At 34.7% G+C, this 24,710-nt stretch overlaps 1 protein-coding gene across 1 annotated transcript; it reads left to right on the top strand.

Moving 5' to 3' along the window:
- Positions 1-7,762: 7,762 nt before the first annotated feature.
- LOC136042864 (uncharacterized) lies at positions 7,763-23,365 on the top strand. The gene is made up of 3 exons (XM_065727796.1): positions 7,763-12,205; positions 17,334-17,470; positions 23,059-23,365. Exon 1 carries the CDS (start codon positions 10,263-10,265, stop codon positions 12,042-12,044), a length of 1,782 nt encoding a protein of 593 aa, XP_065583868.1. The 5' UTR covers positions 7,763-10,262; the 3' UTR covers positions 12,045-12,205; positions 17,334-17,470; positions 23,059-23,365.
- Positions 23,366-24,710: the final 1,345 nt, after the last annotated feature.

A 24,710-nucleotide genomic window follows, 5' to 3' on the forward strand; every position in this document is an offset into this window, starting at 1 on the left:
TATATATATATATATTCACAGGTGGGACACAGGGACACAGGGACACAACTACAATGGCGCGTAACTAATATGGCGTGTAACTACTTACGCGCGCGGGAGGGCTTGGGGGGTGCGCAAAGCACCCCCACCAACTAGGTGTTGGGGTGGCGCGAAGCGCCACCCCAACAGCTAGTATTTAATATAAAATACGTCCGGAACTGTATTTCTAGCGCTTTTAAGTGATCTACAATAGTTTTAGCAAAAAAGTTTTACGATGAATTTTCTCAATTACAAAATTGTCGACACTGGAAAACATTTCGAACGAATTTTTTTCGACTCTACTTTTCCAAATGCTGTTCTTTTTAATAAAACTTTCAATTTTATCGTATTAAGTAAATATATCGCAGTTTTTTCCTTGAAGAGACAAGTTAAGATTGTTTAGCTTCGCAAAAAATATCTGACAAATAACACAGCTTGGATAGCCACGAGTAGTTTTGAAAAAAAACCCAGCAAATTCACATTTTCGTTCAGTTAAAAATATTTCGATCTCGTCCTTTATTTTTTAAACCTTGACCTCTTGACAACCATCTTACTTCTGCATGTAATAACAAAGTTGTGTAGTTGGAATCTGTAACCTTACAGAGATTTGAAAATAAGCGACTGTTAAGGGCATGGTTCTTAATAAAATTTATCACCTTAACAGCATCCTGAAGCACATCGTTCAGTTCTGGTGCTATCAATCAATTAAGAAGCACCCAAAGGATTTTTACATGGCAGGAATGTAAGGTCCCGTCGGTCGCGAAAGGGTTAAACTGATTAATTCGGAATAACATGCACTTCGTTCACAATCATACAATGGCTAAATGAAAATCACACGAAATGTTTATATAGTTTCTTCGAAATAACACATAGAAATTTTGTTGATAATATTTATCAGGATTATTTCGGTTTTAAGAGATTGACAAAAATAAATCTACATTTTCTTATAAATTTCTATAACATCTTCTGATTCATAGTAAATTTATAAAAGATATTATAATGATCGGAATAGAAATGCTGGTATAAGCAGTCTTTCCAAACCAGAAGATTTTATGATATAATTATCTACGATGATTGTTATTTTTCTTTATAACAATAATTTTAAAAGTTAAAAAACATTTTTTGTTAAATTGTATTTTTATCACTCGCGACCCCATAATTTTGCTACGCGACCCCAAATGGGGTCGCGACCCATAGTTCAAGAAGCCCTGGTCTAGACAAATCTAACTTTAATTCTTTCATTTCTATATTTTTTTGTATTAAATCCTCGTTGCATTCACTCTGAATGATAGAAGTAGTTTAAGTTGGTTGGCACTGCCTACCAGCTTGGCAGCTTTGCCGGACTGAAGAAGATTGTTTTTTATTGTTTTCATGATATTTTACTTTGTTTGACTATTGTTTTTTCGCTGGTTGTTACCGGTAGGACGACTTTTATATTAAATCGTGTGCCTTAAAAAGATGTGCCACGTTTACCGAAAGTGGAATTGTTTTGTCGAACTAAATAACATGGAGGATTGAGAACGGAAATGTTAGAAGCATGATGTGTATTGTGTGGGTTGTATACCAATCTTGCTTTACTGAAAACGAAATATATTCTGTAAAGCGTTTTTTGTATAATCGTTTATCAGAAAATCAGAAATCGGTAAAATAACCCCAAGACAAAACACATCATATTGTAGAACGGATTGTCGTAGAAAGTCGGTTAAAAGCTTCTACCATTGTATATTCAGAGTTCTAGTACACAATTGAAGGTGCAATCCAACATCGTATATCTTTAAACGAGTTGTAATTGTGTATGTATGTATTTTTTCAAACAGTTCGCGGTAACGAACTGTAGTAAGGAGCGACCCGGCTCAATAGTAAACGAAACTCTAAATAACGGAATTTTGATGCTAAAATATACATCAAAAGAATCGGATTTTCATGCTGATTTAAATATATAAGTTTCATCAAATTTGGTCTTAGTCATCAAAAGTTACGACCCTGAGAAAATTTGTCTTATTTTAGAAAATAGGGGAAAACACCCCTAAAAGTCACAGAATCTTAACGAAAATCACACCATCGCATTCAGTGTATCAGAGAACCCTATACCAAAATTTTCAAGCTCCTATCTACAAAAATGTGGAATTTCGTATTTTTTGCCAGAAGACAAATCACGGGTGCGTATTTTTTTTTCCAGGGGTCATCGTATCGACCAAGTGGTCCTAGAATGTCGCAAGAGGGCTCATTCTAACGGAAATGAAAAGTTCTAGTGCCCTTTTTAAGTGACCAAAAAAAATGGAGGGCACCTAGGCCCCCTCCCACGCTCATTTTTTCTCCAAAGTCAACAGATCAAAATTTTGAGATAGCCATTTTGTTCTGCATAGTCAAAAACCATATTAACTATGTCTTTGGGAATGACTTACTCCCCCACAGTCCCTGGGGGAGGGGCTGCAAGTTACAAACTTCGACCAGTGTTTACATATAATAATGGTTATTGACAGTCGTTTTCAGAGGATTTTTTTTGGTTTTGGGGTGGGGTTGAGGGGAGGGGGCTATGTGGGAGAATCTTTCCTTGGAGAAATATGTCATGGGGGAACAGAAATTCAATGAAAAGGGCGCAGGATTTTCTAAAATTACTATAAAAAAAACAATGAAAAAATAAACATGGAAAAGTTTTTTCAATTGAAAGTAAGGAGTAGCATTGAAACTTAAAACGAACAGAGATTATTACGCATATGAGGGGTTCTAAAAATACTTTAGCATAAAGAGCGAGGTATTTAGGAGGAGATAAATACCTCGCTCTTTATGCTATAGTATTTTTAGTAATTTCAACTATTTGTTCTACGGCCTTTCTGATTCAGGGGTCATTCTTAAAGAATCGGCACAAAACTTATGATTTAGTGTAAAGAGCGAGGTATTAACGAGGGTACAAACCCCCTCATATACATAATAAAAATTTAAGAAAATAAAAGTTTGTTACGTAAGTTAATTCTTAAGTTACGTATATTTTTTACTAATAAAAAAAAATTCGTTAAAAATTAAAATTTATAGTTGCCTTTTTGTGTAACCGAAAAATTGCATGGCAACTAGGCCTCCTTCCCCATCCCTTATTTCTCAAAATCGTCTGATCAGAACTAAGAGAAAGCCATTTAGCTAAAAAAGGAATTAAAATGTAAATTTCATTTTAACAACTTATGTGTGGAGAGCCAAAATCAAACGTGCATTAATTCAAAAACGTTCAGAAATTACATAAAAAAACTAGTTTTTCTAACTGAAAGTAAGGAGCGACATTAAAACTTAAAACGAACAGAAATTACTCCGTATATGAAATGGGTTGTCCCCGCCGCAATCCTTCGCTCTTTACACTAAAGTTTGACTCATCACCACAATTCTGCTTTTTAAAACAATTAAAAGCTTTATCATAAAGAGCGAGGGATTGCGGAGGGGACAACCCATTTCATATACGGAGTAATTTCTGTTCGTTTTAAGTTTTAATGTCGCTCCTTACTTTCAGTTAGAAAAACTAGTTTTTTTTTTATGTAATTCCGAAAAAGGATCGATGATTTTTTTTCTGAAACTTGGCACAGCAGCATCTTTTAGCCCATCTAAATAGGTCATGACTTTGGGGATATTCGTTTTCCCATCCCAGTGTCCTTAATCTTTTTTTCTTAAAATTATCTTCCAAAGGAATTTAGCGGGACTGGACCCAGTGTCCTTAATATATTTTTCTTAAAATAATCTTCTGAAGGATTTAAGCAGGACTGTCAAAATGAAGTTGGAGATAAGAGCAAGGCTGGGTGAATATCCATTATGTCATTACTGTTGTCATTGGTTCCGATCTGAATTAATTTTGCATTGCATTAATTAACGTTGAAGGAACAGGTCAATTGAACTTTGAAAGGGATTCTAGCAAGATATTCAACTAAAAGTATGTTATTTCGGTCTGCATTTTTGGTAAAGTAAGTTTGTTTTCAAACAGTTCTGGGTAACGAACTGTATGGAGTGATGCAGCTCAATAGTAACCGAAACCGGGTCTTAATAACAATATATACATCAAAATAATCGATTTTTTTTATTCAAAATATTTTTTATTCAAAATAAAATTAATCAAACTTAATGTTGCCCATCAAATTTTACGAGTCTGAGAAAATTTGCCCAATTTAAAAAAGGGAGCGCAGGACGTCCCCTAAGCATGAAGTTATCTTAACAAAAATGACACCATCAAATTCAGCATACTAGAGAACCCTAATGTAGAGGTTTCAGGCCCCTATGTACAAAAATGTGAAATTTCGCATTTTCTGCCGGAAGAAAGATCACACATGCGTGTTGTTGGTTTGTTTGTTTGTTTTCCCCAGGGTTGATCTTAGATGATCGAGAGAAGGCTCATTTTATCGGAAATCAAAAGTTATATTGCGCTTTGTAAAGTTATGAAAGTTATATCGCTTTGATATAACTTTTTTGATAAAAGTTATATCACTTTCAAAAGTGATCAAAAATACTGGAGGGCAGCTAGTCCCCCTCCCACGCTAATTTTTTCCCAAAGCCTCCCTATTAAAATTTTGAGATAGTCATTTTTTCAGCATAGTCAAAAAATCTAATAACCATGTCTTTTAGGATTACTTGACCTCCCACAGTCCCTGGGGGAAGGGCTGTATGAACTTTGCCCATTGCTTACGTATAATATTTGCTAATGGGAAGTATATAGACGTTTTTTCAGTGGGAATTTTTCTGGTAGAGGGGTGGGGTTATCCGGCAGGATCTTTCATGAACAAATTTTTCGTGAGGCAAAGAAGTTTTCAATGGAGGGACAACTCAGGCTCCCAGCATTATTTGAAAAACGATCAGAAATTAAATAAAAAACAAGTTTTTTTTAACTGGAAGTAAGGAGTAACATTAAAAATTAAAACAAACAGAAATTATTACGTATATAAGGGGGGTCGCTTCTCGTCAGTACCTCGCTCTTTACACTAAAGTGTTTTTTCTAACTTTTAAAGGAGCTTATTATTGTAGTTAAACGATCTTTGTGATTCAGAAATTATTGTTAAATAGCTGGAATAAACAAAAATAAAACTTTAGGGTTAAGAACGATATACTGTGGAGAGGTGACCTCCCTCATATACATAATAATTTCTTTTCGTGTTGGCTGTAACCTAGTAAAGAGCTAACCACAGCCCATTGTAATCAAAAGTTGAAAAACACGTTTTGAAAAATAAAACTGTCTAGTGAAAAAAAAATCGCCATACTGACGCTGAATCAGGAATGGTAACTATTGTTTTGGTTATTTTTAAAAGTAAAAGAGTATTACTAAAAGTGGTGATTTCAAAAAGAGCCTAAAGTCCCTTGAATATGACGTCAGATCGAAATAAAAAGGGTATCATTGGAATCAGCATGGTCGAAAACCTATGTAGGACAATTACAGTCCTCCACCTTGAACACCAAGGAAAATCACTTTTGCATGGGTTGCATTGATGTGCCTCTTTTTTTTTTTTCGCAGGACTAACAAATGATCAGAACATCATAGAGATATATTTAATGGCTCATTTGAACGGACGTTAAATTTTCTACTGCCCTTTTTAAGTGACCTTCCTACTAGCCCCAATCCCTACAGGCCCCTCCCGCCAAAGTTGTCCAATCAAAATTTTGACATAGCCATTTTATTTAATATAATTCAAAGGTCAAATATCTATGGTTTTGTTGATGATATGACCCTTCATAGTCCCCGGGGAAAGGGCTGTACGCTGTATCGGTATCGGACGTATCGATACGCGTATCGGTATGGATTTTTGAATTAATGAACTCTTTATTAACTACTAAATTACACTATAAATACACACAACCGCCGGGGGAAGGCTCAAACAGCCTGATGTTGGACGGCTGCAATCCTCTAATTCTCAAACTAATTAATTAAAAAAACAAATATTAAAGAAGGACAAAAACACTCTCATTCAATTACCCCTTAATACCAGAATATATATATATATAAAGGCTAACAATAATATATATATATATATATATATATATATATATATATATATATATATATACTAGCTGTTGGGGTGGCGCTTCGCGCCACCCCAACACCTAGTTGGTGGGGGCGCTTCGCGCCCCCCCCCAAGCCCCCCCGCGCGCGTAAGTCGTTACGCGCCATAATAGTTACGCGCCATTGTAGTTGTGTCCCTATGTCCCACCTGTGAATATAGATATATATATATATATATGGTTTTAACTACGTAAAACTTGCGAATATACAACATTCTTTGCTGTCCCATTGTCTTTGCATATAAATAGATTGTCAGGTTATCCCCCTGTTTCCCCCGGTGTCCCCGTTGTAGTTGTGTCCCTGTGTCCCGGTCGTCATTTATATTCCCTGTGTCCCGCGTCCCGGTCATCATTTGTATCCCGGTGTCCCGGTCTGTATATACATTCGTTTTTTAGTTTTGTTTTTCTCCTTTATTTTTTTCCTTTTTTTTTCTTTTTTAGCTTATTTAGATTTTTAGATTTTTTAGTTTTTTTTATTAGTTTTTAGTTTTTATTTCTTTTTAGTTTTTTTGTCCCGGTCGTCATTTATATCCCCCTGTTTCCCCCGGTGTCCCCGTTGTAGTTGTGTCCCTGTGTCCCGGTCGTTATTTATATTCCCTGTGTCCCGGTCGTCATTTGTATCCCGGTGTACCGGTCTGTATATACATTCGTTTTTTAGTTTTGTTTTTCTCCTTTATTTTTTTCCTTTTTTTTTCTTTTTTAGTTTATTTAGATTTTTAGATTTTTTAGTTTTTTTATTAGTTTTTAGTTTTTTTTTCTTTTTAGTTTTTTTGTAGTTTTTACCTTCTTTTTAGTTTTGTTAATTTTTTTTTTTACTTGTGTCCTGGTCGTCATTTATACTCCCTGTGTCCCGGTGCTTTGTTGATTGCTAATCGAACATTCCTTTTGTCCTGGTCGCTTTCTCTTTGAGTGTCGTCATTTATTTTTTTCTTTTTTAGTTCTTTTAGTTTTTACCTTTTTTAGTTTTTTTTTAGTTTTTAGTTTTTTTAGTTTTTTACCTTTTTTTAGTTTTTTTAGTTTTTTAGCTTTTTTATTTTTTTTATTAGTTTTTAGTTTTTTTGTAGTTTTTGCCTTTTTTTTTAGTTTTTTGTCCTGGTCGCTTTTTCTTTGAGTGTCGTCATTTATTAGTTTTTTCCTTTTTTTTTTTAGTTTTTTATTGGTTTTTACCTTTATTTTAGCTTATTTTTCAGTTTTTTCCTTTTTTTTAGTTTTTTTTTATTTTTTATTTTTTTTAGTTTTTTACCTTTTTTTAGTTTTTTTAGTTTTTTTGGTTTTTTAGCTTTTTTACTTTTTTTATTAGTTTTTAGTTTTTTTTTGTAGTTTTTGCCTTTTTTTAGTTTTTTCAGTTTTTTTTTAGTTTTTTATTGGTTTTTACCTTTATAGTTTTTTTAGTTTTTTAGCTTTTTTATTTTTTTTATTAGTTTTTAGTTTTTTTTTGTAGTTTTTGCCTTTTTTTAGTTTTTTCAGTTTTGACGTCACCTAATCCAGTTTTTTCAGGTGACGTCACCTGACACATCCATCCACACATCCATCCACACATCCACAGACAGACAACTTATTTTTATATATATAGATATATATATATATATATATATATATATATATATATATATATATATATATATATATATATATATATATATATATATATATATATATATATATATATATATATATATATATATATATATAATTAATTAACTCCCCTCTCCCAATAAATTTTTTTTTAATTTTACTTTAAACGACCCAATATGTTCTGCCTCCCTAATGCCAGCTGGGATATCATTCCAAATAGCCGGAGCTAAATACCTAATTCCGAAAGCTGCACGTGTGGTGTCTCGGTACTAAACAATAAAATTATCTGCCTCTCTAGTCTCATACCCTTGGAGTGAACGATTTACTCGAAAAAACTGGTAAAAACTGGAGGACATACATCATTGCAACATCGATACGCAAAAACAGCAGCTTTGTAATCTCGAATCTGACCAATGTTAAGCACTCGTAATTTCTTAAAACATGACGCGGTATCATTCACATTTTCTACATAATTACCAAGAAGACGTACTGTTTTATTTTGTAGGATCTGCACTCTTTTAAAATTTGCATAGAAATTACTAGACCAAAGGACACAACCATAAGAAATATAAGGTGCAACAATGGTGTGATATAATAATAAAAGAACTGATAATGTTAAAACATGCTTTAATCGACGCAAAATTCCCAAACCTCTAGCAACTTTAGCTGCAACAAGATCACTATGGTTCTTCCAAGATAGATTACAATCAAGCTGGAATCCCAAATAACGCACTTCATGCACCTGTGACAAAGGCCTACTATTAAAAAATATCTTTTTATCAACACATGGAGGCTTACCAACTCTCCTATAAATCATAAAATTAGTTTTATTAACGTTCACTGACAAAAGGCTATGACTTGTAAATACAAAAAATGCCTTTAATACCCTATTTACTTTCAACAACAAATCGTGGACAGATCTACTAGACACAGTTAAAGCAGTATCATCCGCAAAAGTCGTATTACAACACTCAGGTAAGTAGAAACGCATTGAATCAACATACACAAGGTACAAAAGTGGTCCCAAAACAGACCCCTGAGGTACACCACACCTCACTTGAAAAGGAGAAGAAAACACATCATTTAATACAACTTGAATAGATCTACCTCTTAGAAAACTCTGAAACCACTTTAAATATTTACCACGAACTCCAAGGGATTGTAGACGTTTGAGTAGAATATTAAAATCCACTGTATCGAATGCTTTTCTAAAATCGATAAAAACAGTCAAAGGGATTTCACCACGTTCAAAGCATTTATTTACAGTATCACAAAGGGGATGTACAGCATCCGGCGTCGAGTGACCTTTCCTAAAGCCAAACTGGTTTTCACTTAACATCCCCGTTTTCATAAGGTGATCATAAAGCCTTTTATGCACAATTTTTTCAAATATTTTCGAAAACAAGGGTAGGATTGATAATGGTCTATAATTTTCAATTTCTAGCTTAGATACGCCCAATTATGGGCGTATTGTTATTGGGCATATTGGTGTCGCAGGTATCTTAAACAATTTTTTAATAGCTCATATGAAAGATATTGCTCATATCTACGTTCTTCCTACGAATTCTACCATCAGCAAGTTCCAAATGGCATTATAAACGGCACTTCTTGTGCCATGTCTCAAGTGGAAAGGCTGGGGCTAGTGACCTGCCAGAAATTTTTAGAGTGACGTTTAATGGCTCATTTAAAAGCTATTGCTCATATCTACGTGATTTCTTTCAATTCTACCATCCATAAGTGCGATATAGCACTAGAACTACACTCTTGGTGTCAGTTTTTGGTGGAAAGGTTTGGAGGTTTAAAACGATATATTGCAATAATAATGGTTCAAAACCCTTTAATGGAGGTTTTTAAGAATACCTCCTGTATGTTCCTCCTCCAGGCTCCCTTAAGGATTTTGTCCTTTAAGGTTTTGTTTCATTCTATATACTCATTTTCAGATAATTTCAATGTTTTTGTAAATGTGATGCACTCATTTTTTAAAGCATGTCCCGGAAAGGTATTTTATCAAGCATTTTGATTCAAAAGGGAATAGAGGTCTTCCAGTTCATGGCTTGCAAGAACATTCTTATTTTATCACTAAATCCGTACCCGAAAGAACGGTGTAATTTTTCTCAAAATCCTGGTTTGGGAGGGGGGTCAAAGTTGGAGCCAATTTTTTTAAAATCACGTGAAAATGACAGAGAAAACTGAAGAACAAGCCATATAGTAATAAATAAGGTAAAGATGTACTAGAGAAAACTGACCTATTTCATTGGATGCTTGAATTATGCAGGCTTATCTTAGTTTTGACAATATTTTTGGAGAAACTAAGTTTCAGCAGGGGGAGGGGTAATTTGGGGTCAGGTAGAGAATGAGGTCTGGGGAGGGACAGTTGCCCCCTCCGTCCCATAGCAAATTATATTGTTCCTGTGGCAGATATAGTTTCCTCTCTAGAGTCCGCTTTGCATAAACACTATCCTTCTGTCTCTAACCCGGATGAAGTTAGATCTGGTCTAATAAATATCCTCTATAATAGCCAAAAAAAGTTTAAGCCTCCTACCATTTCCACACCGGAAAATTTGCATGACATAAAAATACTATCTAATCTCCGAAAAGATCCTTCTATTATAATAACTAAAGCAGACAAAAGCAATTCACTTGTTGTCATGAATACAACAGACTATGACAACAAAATTTTTTCGCATTTAAATGACACAATTACATATCAAACAATAACTCATGATCCTACTGATCAGTTCACTAATAATATTATAAATGAATTAAAGCAGCTAAAACAAAATGGTAAAATCACCCCACAACTATACAATAAATTTTTTCCCCGTGGTAGTTTCTGTCCTAAACTCTACGGTTTACCAAAAATACATAAACAGGGTATTCCCTTAAGACCTATTGTAGCTTGTACTAAAGCTCCCGCTGCCAATATTGGAAAATGGCTTTGTGCAGCTTTCAAACCTTTATTGTATTCTCAAAATTCCTATATTCATAACTCGGCAGATTTGATTAAAAAACTTAGCAACACAAGTATTTCAGAAAACACAATAGTTAGTAGTTTCGACATTGTTTCCATGTATACAAATATAGATGTAACTATTTCAGAGGAATTATTAAAAAACAAAATAGAAGAAAATTACCACTTGATCGAGACTTCAGCGACAGGAATTGATTGTGAAGTTTTAATGACTCTTGTTAAAATTTGTAATAAGTTTTCTATGTATTTTCAATTTCGCGATTCTTTTTATCAGCAAAAAAATGGATTACCCATGGGGGCACCTTTATCCGGGCTACTAGCAAATATTTACGTCGAGAATCTTGAGAATTGGGCATTGAATTCTTATTTTCTAAAACATGTCTATTGGGGTCGTTATATGGATGACGTAATTTCACTTTGGAATTATGGGGAAGCTGAACTTCGGGGCTTCTTAGATCATCTTAACACTTATGACCGAAATTTGCAGTTCACCCTTGAAGTTGAAGTTGAAAATAAACTACCGTTTTTAGATGTATTAATTATTCGTAATGCTAATGAACTGGATTTTACTATATATCGAAAGCCAACACAAAACAAAAGATATCTTCACTTTAATTCAAATCACCCCCCACAAGTTAAAAGAGCAGTTGTAATTTCCCTCATTGATCGTGCCCTAAATATTTGCTCCCATTCATATATAAATGCAGAAATAAATTATATCAGAGATATTCTTTTTGGTAATGGATACCCCATTCCTTTCGTAAATAAAATAATTAGCCGTAGAATAAAAAGACATTCTTGTAAAATCGAAGAAGATACTTCACAATGTGAGGCTATTGATAAGCCCTCAAATATTGTCTATCTTCCGTATATCCCAAAGATTACAACAAAATTAAAAAATATTTGCACAAAAAATAATCTGTACGTAGTTTTTACTAATAATTTTAAAATCATCAATTTCTTAAATTCGGGTAAAGATAAGACCCCAGTTACTCGCCAAAGAGGGGTCTATCAAATACCCTGTGATTGTGGAAAATACTATGTCGGCAGGACCCATCAGAATCTAGACAAAAGGTTACAACAGCATAAAAATGACATAGACAAGGCCTTAATTTCAAATTGTTCCAACAACTCCTTTGATTCTGCTCTAGGTTGGCATATATTTAATAATCCGTCCCACATGATACTTTTTGAAAACTCTTCACTCATTAGTAATGATTTGGGAATAAAACAGGTGGTTCGAGAATCAATTGAAATTAATCTCAAAATAAATAAAAATATTTCTTTGAACAGGGACTTGGGGGAATACTCACTAAATTCTTTATACTCAAATTTAATTAAAAATGATCTAACAAAATATTTTACTAAACCAATTTATAATAGTACTGAACCAACTACGAAAAGGCCTTTGAGACAGGCTGCTAAACAAGCAAGATTAGCTTTAAGAAATTGCATCTAATCATTTTATTCTCTTTAGTTTGAATGAGTTTATATTTCTTCATTTCATTCTTTTCGCCAGTCCTGGTTGAACTTCGCTGAAGTAAGGATGCTAGGGCTATATTTAAAAAAAAATGTTTTAATAAGTGTTTTTATATTCAGTTTTAATTCTCACAATTTGATGTAAGTTCTTTTATATATATATATATATAGTATTGTATTGTGCTGAAGACGGCCCTTGGACATAGGGCCGAAATATCTACATAAATAATTTCCATTGTCTTGAAAAAACTTTCCCTATTGTTTCTACGTTGTATTTGTTTGTTATGGAAAGGCAGTGTGGTCTTCGTCGCTATTTAAAAAAAAATTCCGTTGTGAATCGATACAATAAAATTTTTCTTCCAAAATTTATCGTCTTCATTGGCCTCCCTTTGGTCCAGTCTACTTGCCCAGAAAGTTTCAAGCCGACCGAAAAGAAATTTTCTTTGTCTCCTTATGGGGTATCCTAAAGCATTACAGCAGATTTTTTCGAAATAATTTGTCCTCTTAGCTTGTTTTCATCTAACACTATATAGTTTCAACTCAATACTCATCGGGAGTTTCAACTCAGTTATTCAATCCATTCCTCACGTATCGCAAATACTCTATTTTGACAAACCGGGTTAACAAGGTGTCTTTAGATTTACTTGACAACGTCACCATGCGTGTAGAAGTTCCACAAGGTGTCACAGCGGGTGAGGCTTAATCGCCTAGTACTGCTGTAAGTGGAGGTAAGTCATAGAGCAAGATAGTTAGAGGTATCGGATGCTTATCATGTTTCTAGTATCCTCCCCCCAAGTCAAAATTTTGGGTCCACTAGACCTTTTGAGTATTTGAGCTCGATCCCCCAAGCCGTTATCGAGGTATTGCAAAGATCCTTTCACCCCCTCCCCATCCCTCTCTGCCCTAGATTGCTTGACTTCAATAGATTCTAAATTCAAGGCAGGCTTATAGTGTAAAAATTTTTGCCAGGTTACGTACGAAATTGTTTTCGCCGCCTTGTCTCATCCCTCTGAAAAATAATATTTTAAGTTCCCTTGCCCCTCCCCTCCCAACACTCTGAAAGCGTCAACTTGATTCCCCGATCTCTTCACGAGAAATTGCAGATATGCCATTTTCACATAATGTCTTTTTATTCACCCCTGCCCCATCCCACCAAGTCAGAATTTGAGATTTACTTGGCCTCTCCACACCAAAAGTTTAAAATCAACCCCCCTAGCCTTATCTGTGATAAAACGCATATGCTAGTTTGATAACCAGAATATAGATGCTACCTTTTGATTTAACGTAATGCTTCAACGTGGATATTATCTAAATTTTACTGAGACTAACAGTGCAAGATTTTCTAGGTGGACCGTAGACAATAAATTTTTGGCTTCTTTTTCCCCTAACCCTAAACACACAATTTGGAATCTTCTTGCTCCTGCAAGAAGACTCCCTGCAACAATAAGATATTGAAGATGTGCAGTTTTGATAATCTGAATGCTAGTAGTTTCTTTCAATTTTCCTGTCCTCTCCTCCTAAGGCCAAATTTGAAGTCTATTAGGCCCAAACTAATACCCTCATAGTTTCAACTTTGTCCCCCCAAGTCGTCCTGAGATGTTTCAGATATGCTTTTTTCATAATCTGGTTAAGTATGTTTTCGATTTACATTAATACCTTATCATGGATAGATTGTAGTCCCAGAGGTGTTTATAGAGTAAAAAAAACTTCTAGGCTGATAAAAAACAAAAATTGTTGAGTCACTATCCTCCAAATCCAAATTTGTGTTCCATTGAGCATTCCGCCATAACCCAAAAATTTCAACTTGATTCATATTATTGTTCCGAAAAAATTGCCAGATATGCTGTTTTAAACCTGGCACCACCAGTTTTTTGTCACTTTACATCGTTGCTGATGTAAAGGGACTTCTGAGTCCCGTAGAGGGTGTGTAATCAAGGAATGTTCAGCTGTATTTGAGACAATTTCTTTTATAACCTTTCACTCTTTCAATTCAAAATTTTGGGAAAAAATTCATAAAATGAATTTTTTCCCTGAAAAAATTTCAGGTAAGAGAGCAAGTCCCCTTGCTCTCTTCCCGCTCCGACACCACGTGAAAGTTTTAGCTCATCCGAGTTGTGCCTAAGATATTTCACACATTGTTGAAATCATCCTCATGCAAAAAATTCAAATCTCTGTTAGCGGAGTGTCGAAATAAGGGCCCTTAACCCCGCTTCACTCAAGCACTTTCGTACAACGCCTCTCGCCTTTCACTGTAAACTTTGCGTATGAAGACAAATTTTATTCTTTTGTATCATGGGTCATTCCAAAATTACTTAAAGCATGATCCTAATTGATTAAATGTCCATCATTAAAAATTGTAAAGATCGTATTTTTGCTGTTTTAAATAAAAACTAACTATACATAGTTCACGAATATTGTATGATTCTTAGCAATTTTACGATATGAGGGTTTTGAGCCTCGATATGAGGGTTGATTACAAAACTAAGACTAATATTCTAATTTGGAAACTCCAAAACCAGAGTTGATTTAATGCACATTTCATGAATGGAGTGCACATTTCGTGAATGGATGCCATCAAATTTGGTGTTTAAGGAGATTATTAATTGCAAATCTGAGATAGTATTGAAATATAGAAGTAAAAAATAAAATATAAAGTTCATATTTCACCAAAAGAGTTTTGTTTTCACCAGACTTAGTATGTAAGTGAATTTTAGGCTTTAAATCTGAGGCGCATATTTCAATATAAGAGTCCTAAATCTTTGTAAGGCTACAAAGGCCAAAATTACTGCTATTAGGCTTCTGTTATTAATTGGCATTAACAGCTATAACTAACTAAGTATAGTAGCTAAAATTACTATTATTAATGCACAAAAACGTCGAAAAATCATTACTACACAATTACGCAGAAACAACAAAAGTTTCTCTAAAAAGGAAAAGAAAATAATAATAAAAAATAGGAATTTAACAAGAAGAAAATAGCACATATCCAAAACGATTAAAACCTAAAACACGCTGATATTGCCATAAATGGAGAAATTGGAGCTAAAATAAACATCAGCTATAATGAGCGCCGAAGCTAAGCTTAAAACGAACAGAAATTGTCACAAATAAAGGCGGTGTTTTCGCGCCTCAGATACTGGGCTGTCAGTTGCAATTGATAAATAATTTTTCTTTTTTTTTTTTCATTGTAATATTAAATACGAAACGTTGCTTTGTACTTCCGTGGACTCTTTTTCCGATAACAAAATGTTGGCGACAGTTAATGTAGTTTTAATAGTCTAACATGCAAATACATTTTCACCATTCCTATTAAGTTCATTTGTTTCAGATGTGAAGAAAATAATTTGACTTAACTGAACTATTGGTTTAAAATTCATCTAGTTTTCAGTTAAATGCAAACGAATCTCTAGCCTTTTATGGCCATGAGGGGTGACAACAAAAAAATTTGTTTATGATGAAAGCATCCATTTAAGCTTAAAATTTCTATTCAACCTTTTTATGGGGGGGGGAGAGGAATACAACGGTTAATAGCGGTATACTCTATTTGCTTTAAGTTTTGCTTCATCTTTCATTATCTCCTTTTAAGTTTTGAATTTCTTCTTTGCTATTCATCGAAAAACTTTGTTTTAGTTAGTCTACCCTCGAGGAAGAGAAAGATACATAATAATGTTTATGGCTATTTTAATCTTCATGGATGAGCGTATCAAACCTGTGGTTATAAAAGGTCGAGACAGGACCGATTGGAACCAAAACTCAAAATAGTACTGCCGTTTTCAGTGTAAAAAAGGATCACCCACTGCAAATTGTCAATTTTTGACATTATTTGGTACAAAATGACAACATTTTCCCCCATAGTGGCAAGATTTGTCGAAGAAAAACTGAGAGATAGTCAATCAGTTTTAACCTGTCATAAACCTTTAAATAAATACCTCCCAGTTTCAGAAGTTCTATAATTTAATGATGGACGTGCCACCGGGAGACAATCATTACTGTCTTATGATGGCACGTTCCTCCTCAAACATTTATGCTGGCCCTACGGAATGAATAGTTATTATACACAATTTGAAGCTTTATTTCCCTGATTTGATTCATTCGAGGCTTTGTGTATACGTTTAAAGCATTACACAGTCGTATAATAACTGCTAAGGAGAAGTAACAGTTTGGTTGTTAGGGGGACATTGCCAAACGATAGGGTATGGCAATTCATCCCTGAACCTTTTTTCGTTTGAAGGGATATATTGGAACTAATTGTTCTTTTTGGAATTCTGATGGGGTGGTAGCCTTCCTTGTATTATTGAAGTATTTTTTTTTTTTTTTTGCAAAATGGAAGATTGTTTTAATTTTTACTATTAGAGATTGAGGAGGCGTTTGGGCATCGCTGAAGAGCCATGTTTTTCAAGAGAATCCTCTTTGTTTGTAAAAATGTAAAATTCACAGCCTGAACATCCTTTTTAGCGTTTTAGACCCCCTCCCCACCTCGTGGAATTTGTCTGGTGTAAGGCAAAAACCGTAAAGGACAACGATTGTTTGCCCTGAGCTTTTTTCAGGGATAATTATATCAGTTCAGGGGTCTTAGAAATCGAGATAGGGCTCAGTCTAACTAAATTCTTCGAAAGCTAGTGTAGAATTTAAGAAGTGAAAAAGATTTTATCCTGAAAAACTGATCACTTTTCTCTCTTACGATCCGCAGTACGCAATTCGGGCCCAAATTACTGCATAACGTTGAAGTCAAAATGATGACATAGCTATTCTCCTTAAGATTTTGAAAAACTTGATATCAGCTAATTTCTATTGTAACATTCTCATGCGGTCGTGCGCTCTGGTCTTAAGCCCTTTATTGTGCAATATATTATTTACTTATTATTGATGATTGAAAGATGGACAGAAAGTAAGTTTGAAAAAAAAAAATCATGTGAAAGTAAAGAGAGACGTTGAAACTTAAACGGACATATATTATCCTACCTATGATGGGACTGCTTTGCCATGACGTTTTTGCTAAGAAACTAAATAAGTATGTATCAGCTAAGAAATTGAGTTTCGAGGATAGAGGAACGAATTGCTTTACCTTTAAAATTTGGTTAATCTCCTTCGTCGAGCATTGAGGGACTCCCACACTAGAGCAAATACAATGTTTTTGTTTTGTCTTGCAGTACTTAATGCGTATTTTTGTGCGATCCCTTCTGATCTTATATAATGTAGGTAACTCCCGCGTGAGCTTTTGCTCTTTTTTTTAAGAACTTAAGAAGATTGTATTTTTCTTTCATTTAAGGAGCAGAGCCATAAATCTTACCGCCCCCTTTGTGTCCTGACATTTCGATGGAACTATTGGCTCCACCAGCTAGAACCATGGGGATATCATTTGGTGAATATCGTCCTTCACGCAGGGGTCACATGTCTTTTTTTCCGGTTAGTATCAGTTATTGCTCCTTTTTGTAGGGTAACTATCTTCTTCACAGGGAGTATTAATGTAATTTATTGTAGCTGTTGATCCTCCCAGGGGAAACGGGGAGTTTCTAATGTTGGTACTTGTGTTTATCAGGAAATGTATTATAAATGTGTTTTTTATGGTGAACTGAATTAGAGATTAGTGAGCTCTTTGCTTAATAGGTTAAGTCCATCACATAATTTATGGCAGCGAACTGTAAGTAAAGTGCAACCTGTATCAGTAGTAATCGTTTCAAAACGAGTATATTCATTCTAAGACCACACTGGCTTTACATAATGTTTGGCAAAAAAGAAAGCAAAAATGTTTATAAAAATAAATGAAAAACCAAGGGTAATATCAGCCAGTGGACAAAAAAGAAGTAAAAAAAGATCAAACCATATATTTCGACAAGGCAAGGAAATATTCGTCCAAAAACCAATATTTGATAATAAGTATATCAGAATTTCCTTTTTGTGATGATTTCAAGTATATAAAATTTATTGAAATTGAAATTTTGATAAAAGTTCAGAGCGAAAAACAATTTGTATAATTACACATAAAGGGCGAAACAGCCCTTAAAAGACCTGCGATCTACACCATCAATTATAGTCTGTCCTAAAGCCCTTTGACGGAGGTTTCAACTTCCTATGTGTAAAAAAAAAATAAAATTTTACATCTTTTTTCTGAGAAATTGCTTGCTAGATGCCTCTTTATTTGTTTTTTCTCGGGATCATAATATCGGCGTAGTTATCATGTAGAAGTTTGAGAGAGAGCTTTTTAAAAATCCGAAATTAAAGTGGCAGTGATCTTTTCAAAGTATCGAAAGATTTCGTGCCGTATGGAACTATTGATTTTTGGTATTTTGTGCTGCTGCCGCATCATTCATTCACCAATTGTAGCACAGTGGACCGATGCTCTTCTTGGCAATACGAGGCTCGGGGTTCGACTTCCCTGCCGCAAGGCTGTGGACATGCTTGCTACCTGTCTCTGTAAAAAGGTGTCAGCAACAGAAACGTCAACACTAGCTTCTCGAAACCCTATGCGCCATTTGTGGTTCTGTAGGATCTATATCCTTTTGATCGCATCATTTATTCCAAAACAGTCCATTTTATATGAACGCCTTTAAATGCAGCGTAAACCCATTATCACTAATTGTTATACAGTATTACGCTACAGCATTCATCCCACAGGGGGAAAGGGAAATAAAGGTTTGTAGGTCTATTTGTATGGGGTGTGGGGTCGCAATCTCCCAGTGTATTTTCAGGGCAAAATTTTATAATCTTTCATGCGAGGTCCTTTCAATCAGTTTATATATGAGATTTGACGCCTGGCATCCAATCATTTGGAAAAATATATTTCAACGAAGTATATGATAAAGACGCCAAGGGAGGAATGTCTTTCTTATTGTTGAAACATTTTGAATTAATTTAGTGTCAAGTAAAAATTTCATTTACATGATACTATTAGGAGGCTGTGGAGATTCCTCCGACAAATCGCAGCAGTTTGAATAGTGAAAAGTTTAATTAAATTTGTTTATGTTGATAAGATTTTCCTGATATGATATTTCGTTTTTTTGCAGTGGCTGCGTGTTTTGTTTAATTGAAAAAATGTTTTCCAATGAAAAGTTTTTACAAGGAAAGTAAAGAGCCATACTAAAACTTCAAACAAGCAGAAATAAAGATGTTTAATAAGACGAACGTAAAACGAACAGAAAGTATTATGAATACTTTCCTGAAAAATCAGGTTCCAGAAATGAAACCTGAAAGAAACAGAAATTAAAATGAATAATAACCTAAAGCTTATAAGTACGTAGAGTACTACAAATTATAAGTACTATAAAGCTTAACGTAGGTTAAAGTACCAACGACAGTAAAAATTAAATCTGATTCTTTAAATCGGTTAAGTTGTTAGTTATAGCGAAATAGACCTTTATATACGGCTATGCAATTTTAAGACTTAGCAGCTGCCAAGTTTGAAAAATGAGAAACGTGTGTGGAAAATCAACAGAAAATGAGCGAAAAAAATATATCAGTGTGGAGCTCTAGAAAGTATAACCTTCATACTGGCTGTAGCAAAAGACAAACACTACAATTCATTGGCAGCAAACTGGGCAGAAAAGACAGTCATTTGAATGGTTAAAATTATATAAAATATTAACCTAAGAAATGTATGTATCATTGAATAACTAGAAACATGCTTATCAATAAAATTATTCAAATGACTTACCCACTAGAACATCTTTTTACTAACACAAATTATCGTAGTTTGTTAAATTTATCTCTTTAGTGTTTCATCTTTATTCCAAATGTTAATAGAATCCTTATTTTTTCTGATTCCGAAACTACCACTTTTATTTCTATTTTTTGCGTGTAAAGTAGAAATATTAAAATCAATTTTTTTGGCTTCAGATACCAGGAAAAAAACAATTAGACATGATGCATTCAAATGTTATATCTATTAAAAGGTCATCTGATTATATCGGTGAACCACTGCGGTGGATGTTAAATTAAATAAATAAAAAAAAAAACACCAGTTTTTTTCAACAGGTAGTAAGGAACAACATTAAAACGTGAAACGAACGGAAATTATTGCATATTTAAGGGGGATTGTCTCCTCCTCAAGACCTCGCTCTTCGTGCTAATTTTTTTTAGTACTTTTAAACTAGATTCTTTGTTATTCTAAATAAGTGAAAATTCTGTTTCTGGAGTAGTTCTTAAAGAATTGGGACAAATTTCAAACTTTAGCGTAAAGAGCGAGGTGTTGAGGAGAGGTAACCCCTCTCATACACTTATGAATTTCTGTTCGTTATATGTTTTAATGTTGCTCCTTACTTTTATTTGAAAAACTTGTTTTATCATATTTAATTTCTGATCTTTTTTAAATAATGCCAGGAAATCTTGGCTCCACTTCCACGGAAAAATTCTTTTCCCCACGGGTATATCCTTCAATCCTGGTGAAAATTTACCTTGGACAGTTACCCTTAACATCTCCACGCGTAAAATTGAGTCATCAAAGAGAAAGAAAGACATAAAAAGAATTTCGCCTAGGAATTCTGGCAAATTCTCCCAGTGTCAAAACTCCCCTGAAAAATCACCTCTCTGGAAACTACCCTCCCAATCGAAAAGACTTCCCGCGGAAAATCTCACCTGCAGAAAATTCCCTCCCCCACCCGAAAAATGTATGCATTCTTCCCAATAATTAACACTATACGTAAACAATGGACACATTTTATACCTTAAAGACCTTTCCCCAGGGAGTGTAGGGGGGGGGGTCATGTTATCTCCAAAAGCATAGCTATTCGACCTTTAAACTATATTGAACAAAATGGCTATCTCAAAATTCTGATCGGACGATTTTGAGAAAAAGGGGCGTGGGTAGGGGTCTGTGTTTATTAATAAAATTATTCAAATGACTTACATACAAGAACATCTTTTTACTAACACAAATTATCGTAGTTTGTTAAATTTATCACTTTAGTGTTTCATCTTCATTCCAAATGTTAATAGAATCCTTATTTTTTCTGATTCCGAAACTACCACTTTTATTTCTATTTTTTCGTGTAAGGTAGAAATATTAAAATCAATTTTTTTGGCTTCAGATACCAGGAAAAAAACAATTAGACATGGTGTATTCAAATGTTATATCTATTAAAAGGTCATCTGATTATGTCGGTGAACCACTGCGGGAGATGTTAAATTAAATAAATAAATAAAAAAAAACACCAGTTTTTTCAACAGGTAGTAAGGAACAACATTAAAACGTGAAACGAACAGAAATTATTACGTATTTGAGGGGGATTGTCCCCTCCTCAAGACCTTGCTCTTCATGCTAATTTGTTTAGTACTTTTAAACTAGCTTCTATGTTATTCTAAATAAGCGAAAATTGTGTTTCAGGAGTAGTTCTTAAAGACTTGGGACAAAATTCAAACTTTAGCGCAAAGAATGAGGTGTTGAGGAGGGGCAACCGCTCTCATACACTTATTAATTTCTGTTCGTTATGTGTTTTAATGTTGCTCCTTACTTTCATTTGAAAAACTTGTTTTTATTCTTATTTAATTTCTGATCTTTTTTTAATAATGCCAGGAAATCTGGTTCCACCTCCACACTTTTCCCCACGGGTATATCCTTCAATCCTGGTGAAAATTTACCATGGACAGTTACCCTTAACATCCCCACGCGTAAAATTGAGTCAGCAAAGAGAAAGCAAGACATTAAAAGAATTTCACCTAGGAATTCTGGCAAATTCCCCCAGTGTCAAAACTCCCCTGAAAAATCACCTCCCTGGAAACTACCCTCCCAATGGAAAAGACTCCCCGCGAAAAACCTCACCTGCAGAAATTCCCCCCCCCACCTGAAAAATTTATGCTTTCTTCCCAATAATAAATACTATACGTAAACAATGGACAAGTTTTATACCTTAAAGACCTTTCCCCAGGGAGTATAGGGGGGGGTCATGTTATCTCCGAAAGCATAGTTATTCGACCTTTAAACTATATGGAACAAAATGGCTATCTCAAAATTCTGATCTGACGATTTTGAGAAAAAGGGGCTTGGGTGGGGGTCTAGTTGCCCTTCATTCTTTTTGGTCACTTGAAAAGGTCACTATAACTTTAATTTTTCGTTCGAATGAACCCTTTTCTGATATTCTAGGACCACGTGGTCGATACGATCAACCCTAAAAAAAACAAAAAAACAAACGCGCGTCCGTGATCTTTCTTCTCGCAATAATTACAAAATTCCACATTTTCAAACAGTTCGTGGTAACGAACTGTAGTAAGAGCGACCCGTCTCAATAGTAACCGTAACTCTAAAAAATGGAATTTTGATACCAATAGTTACATCAAAAGATCATCTGACTGTTCTGAACAAACTGACTATTTCAACAGTTGATTCGATATAATGGAGAATCTAGTGGGACCAGATAGTAAAAAAGGGAATGGGAGGGGAGTTTATCGCCGTCAAAGCATTTTTAATAAAAGGGCACTAGAACTCAGTTTCCAATCGAATGAGCCCCTTCGAACTGGCCTGGAGAAATACATATTGAAAGTACATGGCTCTGTTCTTTAGACAATACTAGAGCGTTGTCTAACGTGCCTAATGTTAGTCGGAATGACTGCCCTCCAGAAAATTATCAGACAAGTTTGGCTTAAAATGAATTTGATTAATGTTTTGCCCTTCATCCTCCTGGTGTGCTCCGCAACCCTATGAGGTTGTCAACTGCGCCTTTCTGTCAACACTAAGGTTTTGGGATATAGTAAAACATCAGTATAGAACCATAGTTGAGAATATATAGCAAAAAACATAGTTTACCACACTTCAAGTCCGTCAAGTTCCGTTTTTTTTATGTTTTTCTTGCCTTTTTTTTGCATACAACCAACAAATTTAGTGGGTATTTATTTCAGGTTAGGTTTTTGGGATATAGTAAAACATCAGTATAGAACCATAGTTGAGAATATATAGCAAAAAGCATAGTTTGCCACACTTCAAGTCCGTCAAGTTCCGTTTTTTTTATGTTTTTCTTGCCTTTTTTTTGCATACAACCAACAAATTTAGTGGGTATTTATTTCAGGATGTGCTCACTGTTTATGAAACCAACGACATCATTTGTAGCGGCCCTGTTGTTTGCTGTGCACCCAATTCACACTGAGGCGGTAAGTACTTGATATACTATCAAAAAGCCGCTGAAACAAACAGGGCTGATAAGTGGTGGATGTTCTGGCGTTATTTTTAGCGTTACTCCAGAAACCCATACTTGTTAATGCTGGACTTACTCCTGCTGCTATTATACTCTTAAAAAAACTTCAGACAAATTTCTTCTTGATTCTAATGTTGTTATGAATATGTGGTACTAAGAATTCGAAGGAAAGTAGTTAAATATGTTTTTCTGTATTCAATGGAAATTTGGGGTCAATAGGATAAGTACCACATTGGCAACTCTGCTTGCACGTGCAATGTAATAGCAGGAATAACTAATATAGATCGTCCTATTCTTAGCTTTTCCTATTCTTGTTAAGTCTCTTAGTCCTTAATTTCGTACTGCTACATCCCAGGCTTGATAAAAGTACATGTTTCAAATTTACACTACACTCATTTTTTACTGCAGAAAGGAAGAAATGTATCTTAACCTGAATGGTATATTGCGGTAAACGCAATAATGTTATCTGCGTAAAAATACCAATTCACGGTTTTGTGTCCCCAATATGCTACTTCAACAAAGCCTAGTAGGTAGGCTCTTTGCAAGGTGGTTTGATATCTAAGTTGATAGAATAGGCATTCTACATAAAGTTTGGGATTTGCTTAAAGTAAAGTTTTATTTGCGAATATATAAAGCAGTAGTGTGTTTTCAACCTCTGTCCAAATACCTGAATTTGTTAGAATAGACCTCCAAATCCCTTTTTTTACTCGTTAGGTTCAAGCATCCGTAATTTTCAGTTCTCGACTTTTGGAGCCTTTGGTAGTTTGTGATATTTGAGTTGAGTCAATTAGCTACTAAATATTTTGTAATCCTCATAGTTGTATCAGGAGTATTTTAACGCGGAAATCATGTTGATATTTAGAAATATATACTTTCCCCCCACTCTTGCGAGATTTTTCATATAACACGTGCCAGAATTGAGGCGACAAAAATCATTGTAAGCTGGCTCACAGCAAGTTCTTTCATCCTGAAGCCTCTGAAACGGAATATTTTATCAGAAAACTTCTTCCCATGATTAGGCGGAATGTTGGACGTTTGATTTTCGTTAGAACGGAGGAAGTTAGGGGCAAGTACGGTTTTGAAATTTAGGTGCTTTGAAAGCTATAGGGAGACTGTTCCTTAACCGTTAAACTACTGTTACGTTTTCAGAGCTATTGTCTATGAATAGTTTTAGGTACCTGTTTGGCTGACTGACTATATGTAAAGTGCAGTGTTGCCAGATCGTGAACCAAAAAGTAAGCCACAGCCTTTGAAAAACAAGCCAAAAATAAGCCAGATAATTTTTTGCTCAAAATATAACTTTACTTTTAAAGGTGTCCAAGTTTTGATAGCCGTTTTATAAGGCATTTTTCCGTGCTCCCACAAACAGTTTGTGGGTCGACTGTGCCTCGAAAAGAGCGTTTCCGCGGCCTTGCGTGTGGCCCACAAGTGTGTTTCTGCGATCAACAAGATTTTCGTGGCTCGCTTTGTGGCTCAAATTCGACAAACAACTGCCGAGGTGATTTTCGATTTTGTGGCTCGATTTT

Source organism: Artemia franciscana, unplaced genomic scaffold (assembly GCF_032884065.1).
Source record: "Artemia franciscana unplaced genomic scaffold, ASM3288406v1 Scaffold_2242, whole genome shotgun sequence".
In the NCBI taxonomy this organism is placed as follows: domain Eukaryota; kingdom Metazoa; phylum Arthropoda; class Branchiopoda; order Anostraca; family Artemiidae; genus Artemia; species Artemia franciscana.

Excerpts from the sequence above, each read along its gene's own strand:
- LOC136042864 (XM_065727796.1), top strand. The coding sequence starts at position 10,263 with ATGAATACAACAGACTATGACAACAAAATTTTTTCGCATTTAAATGAC.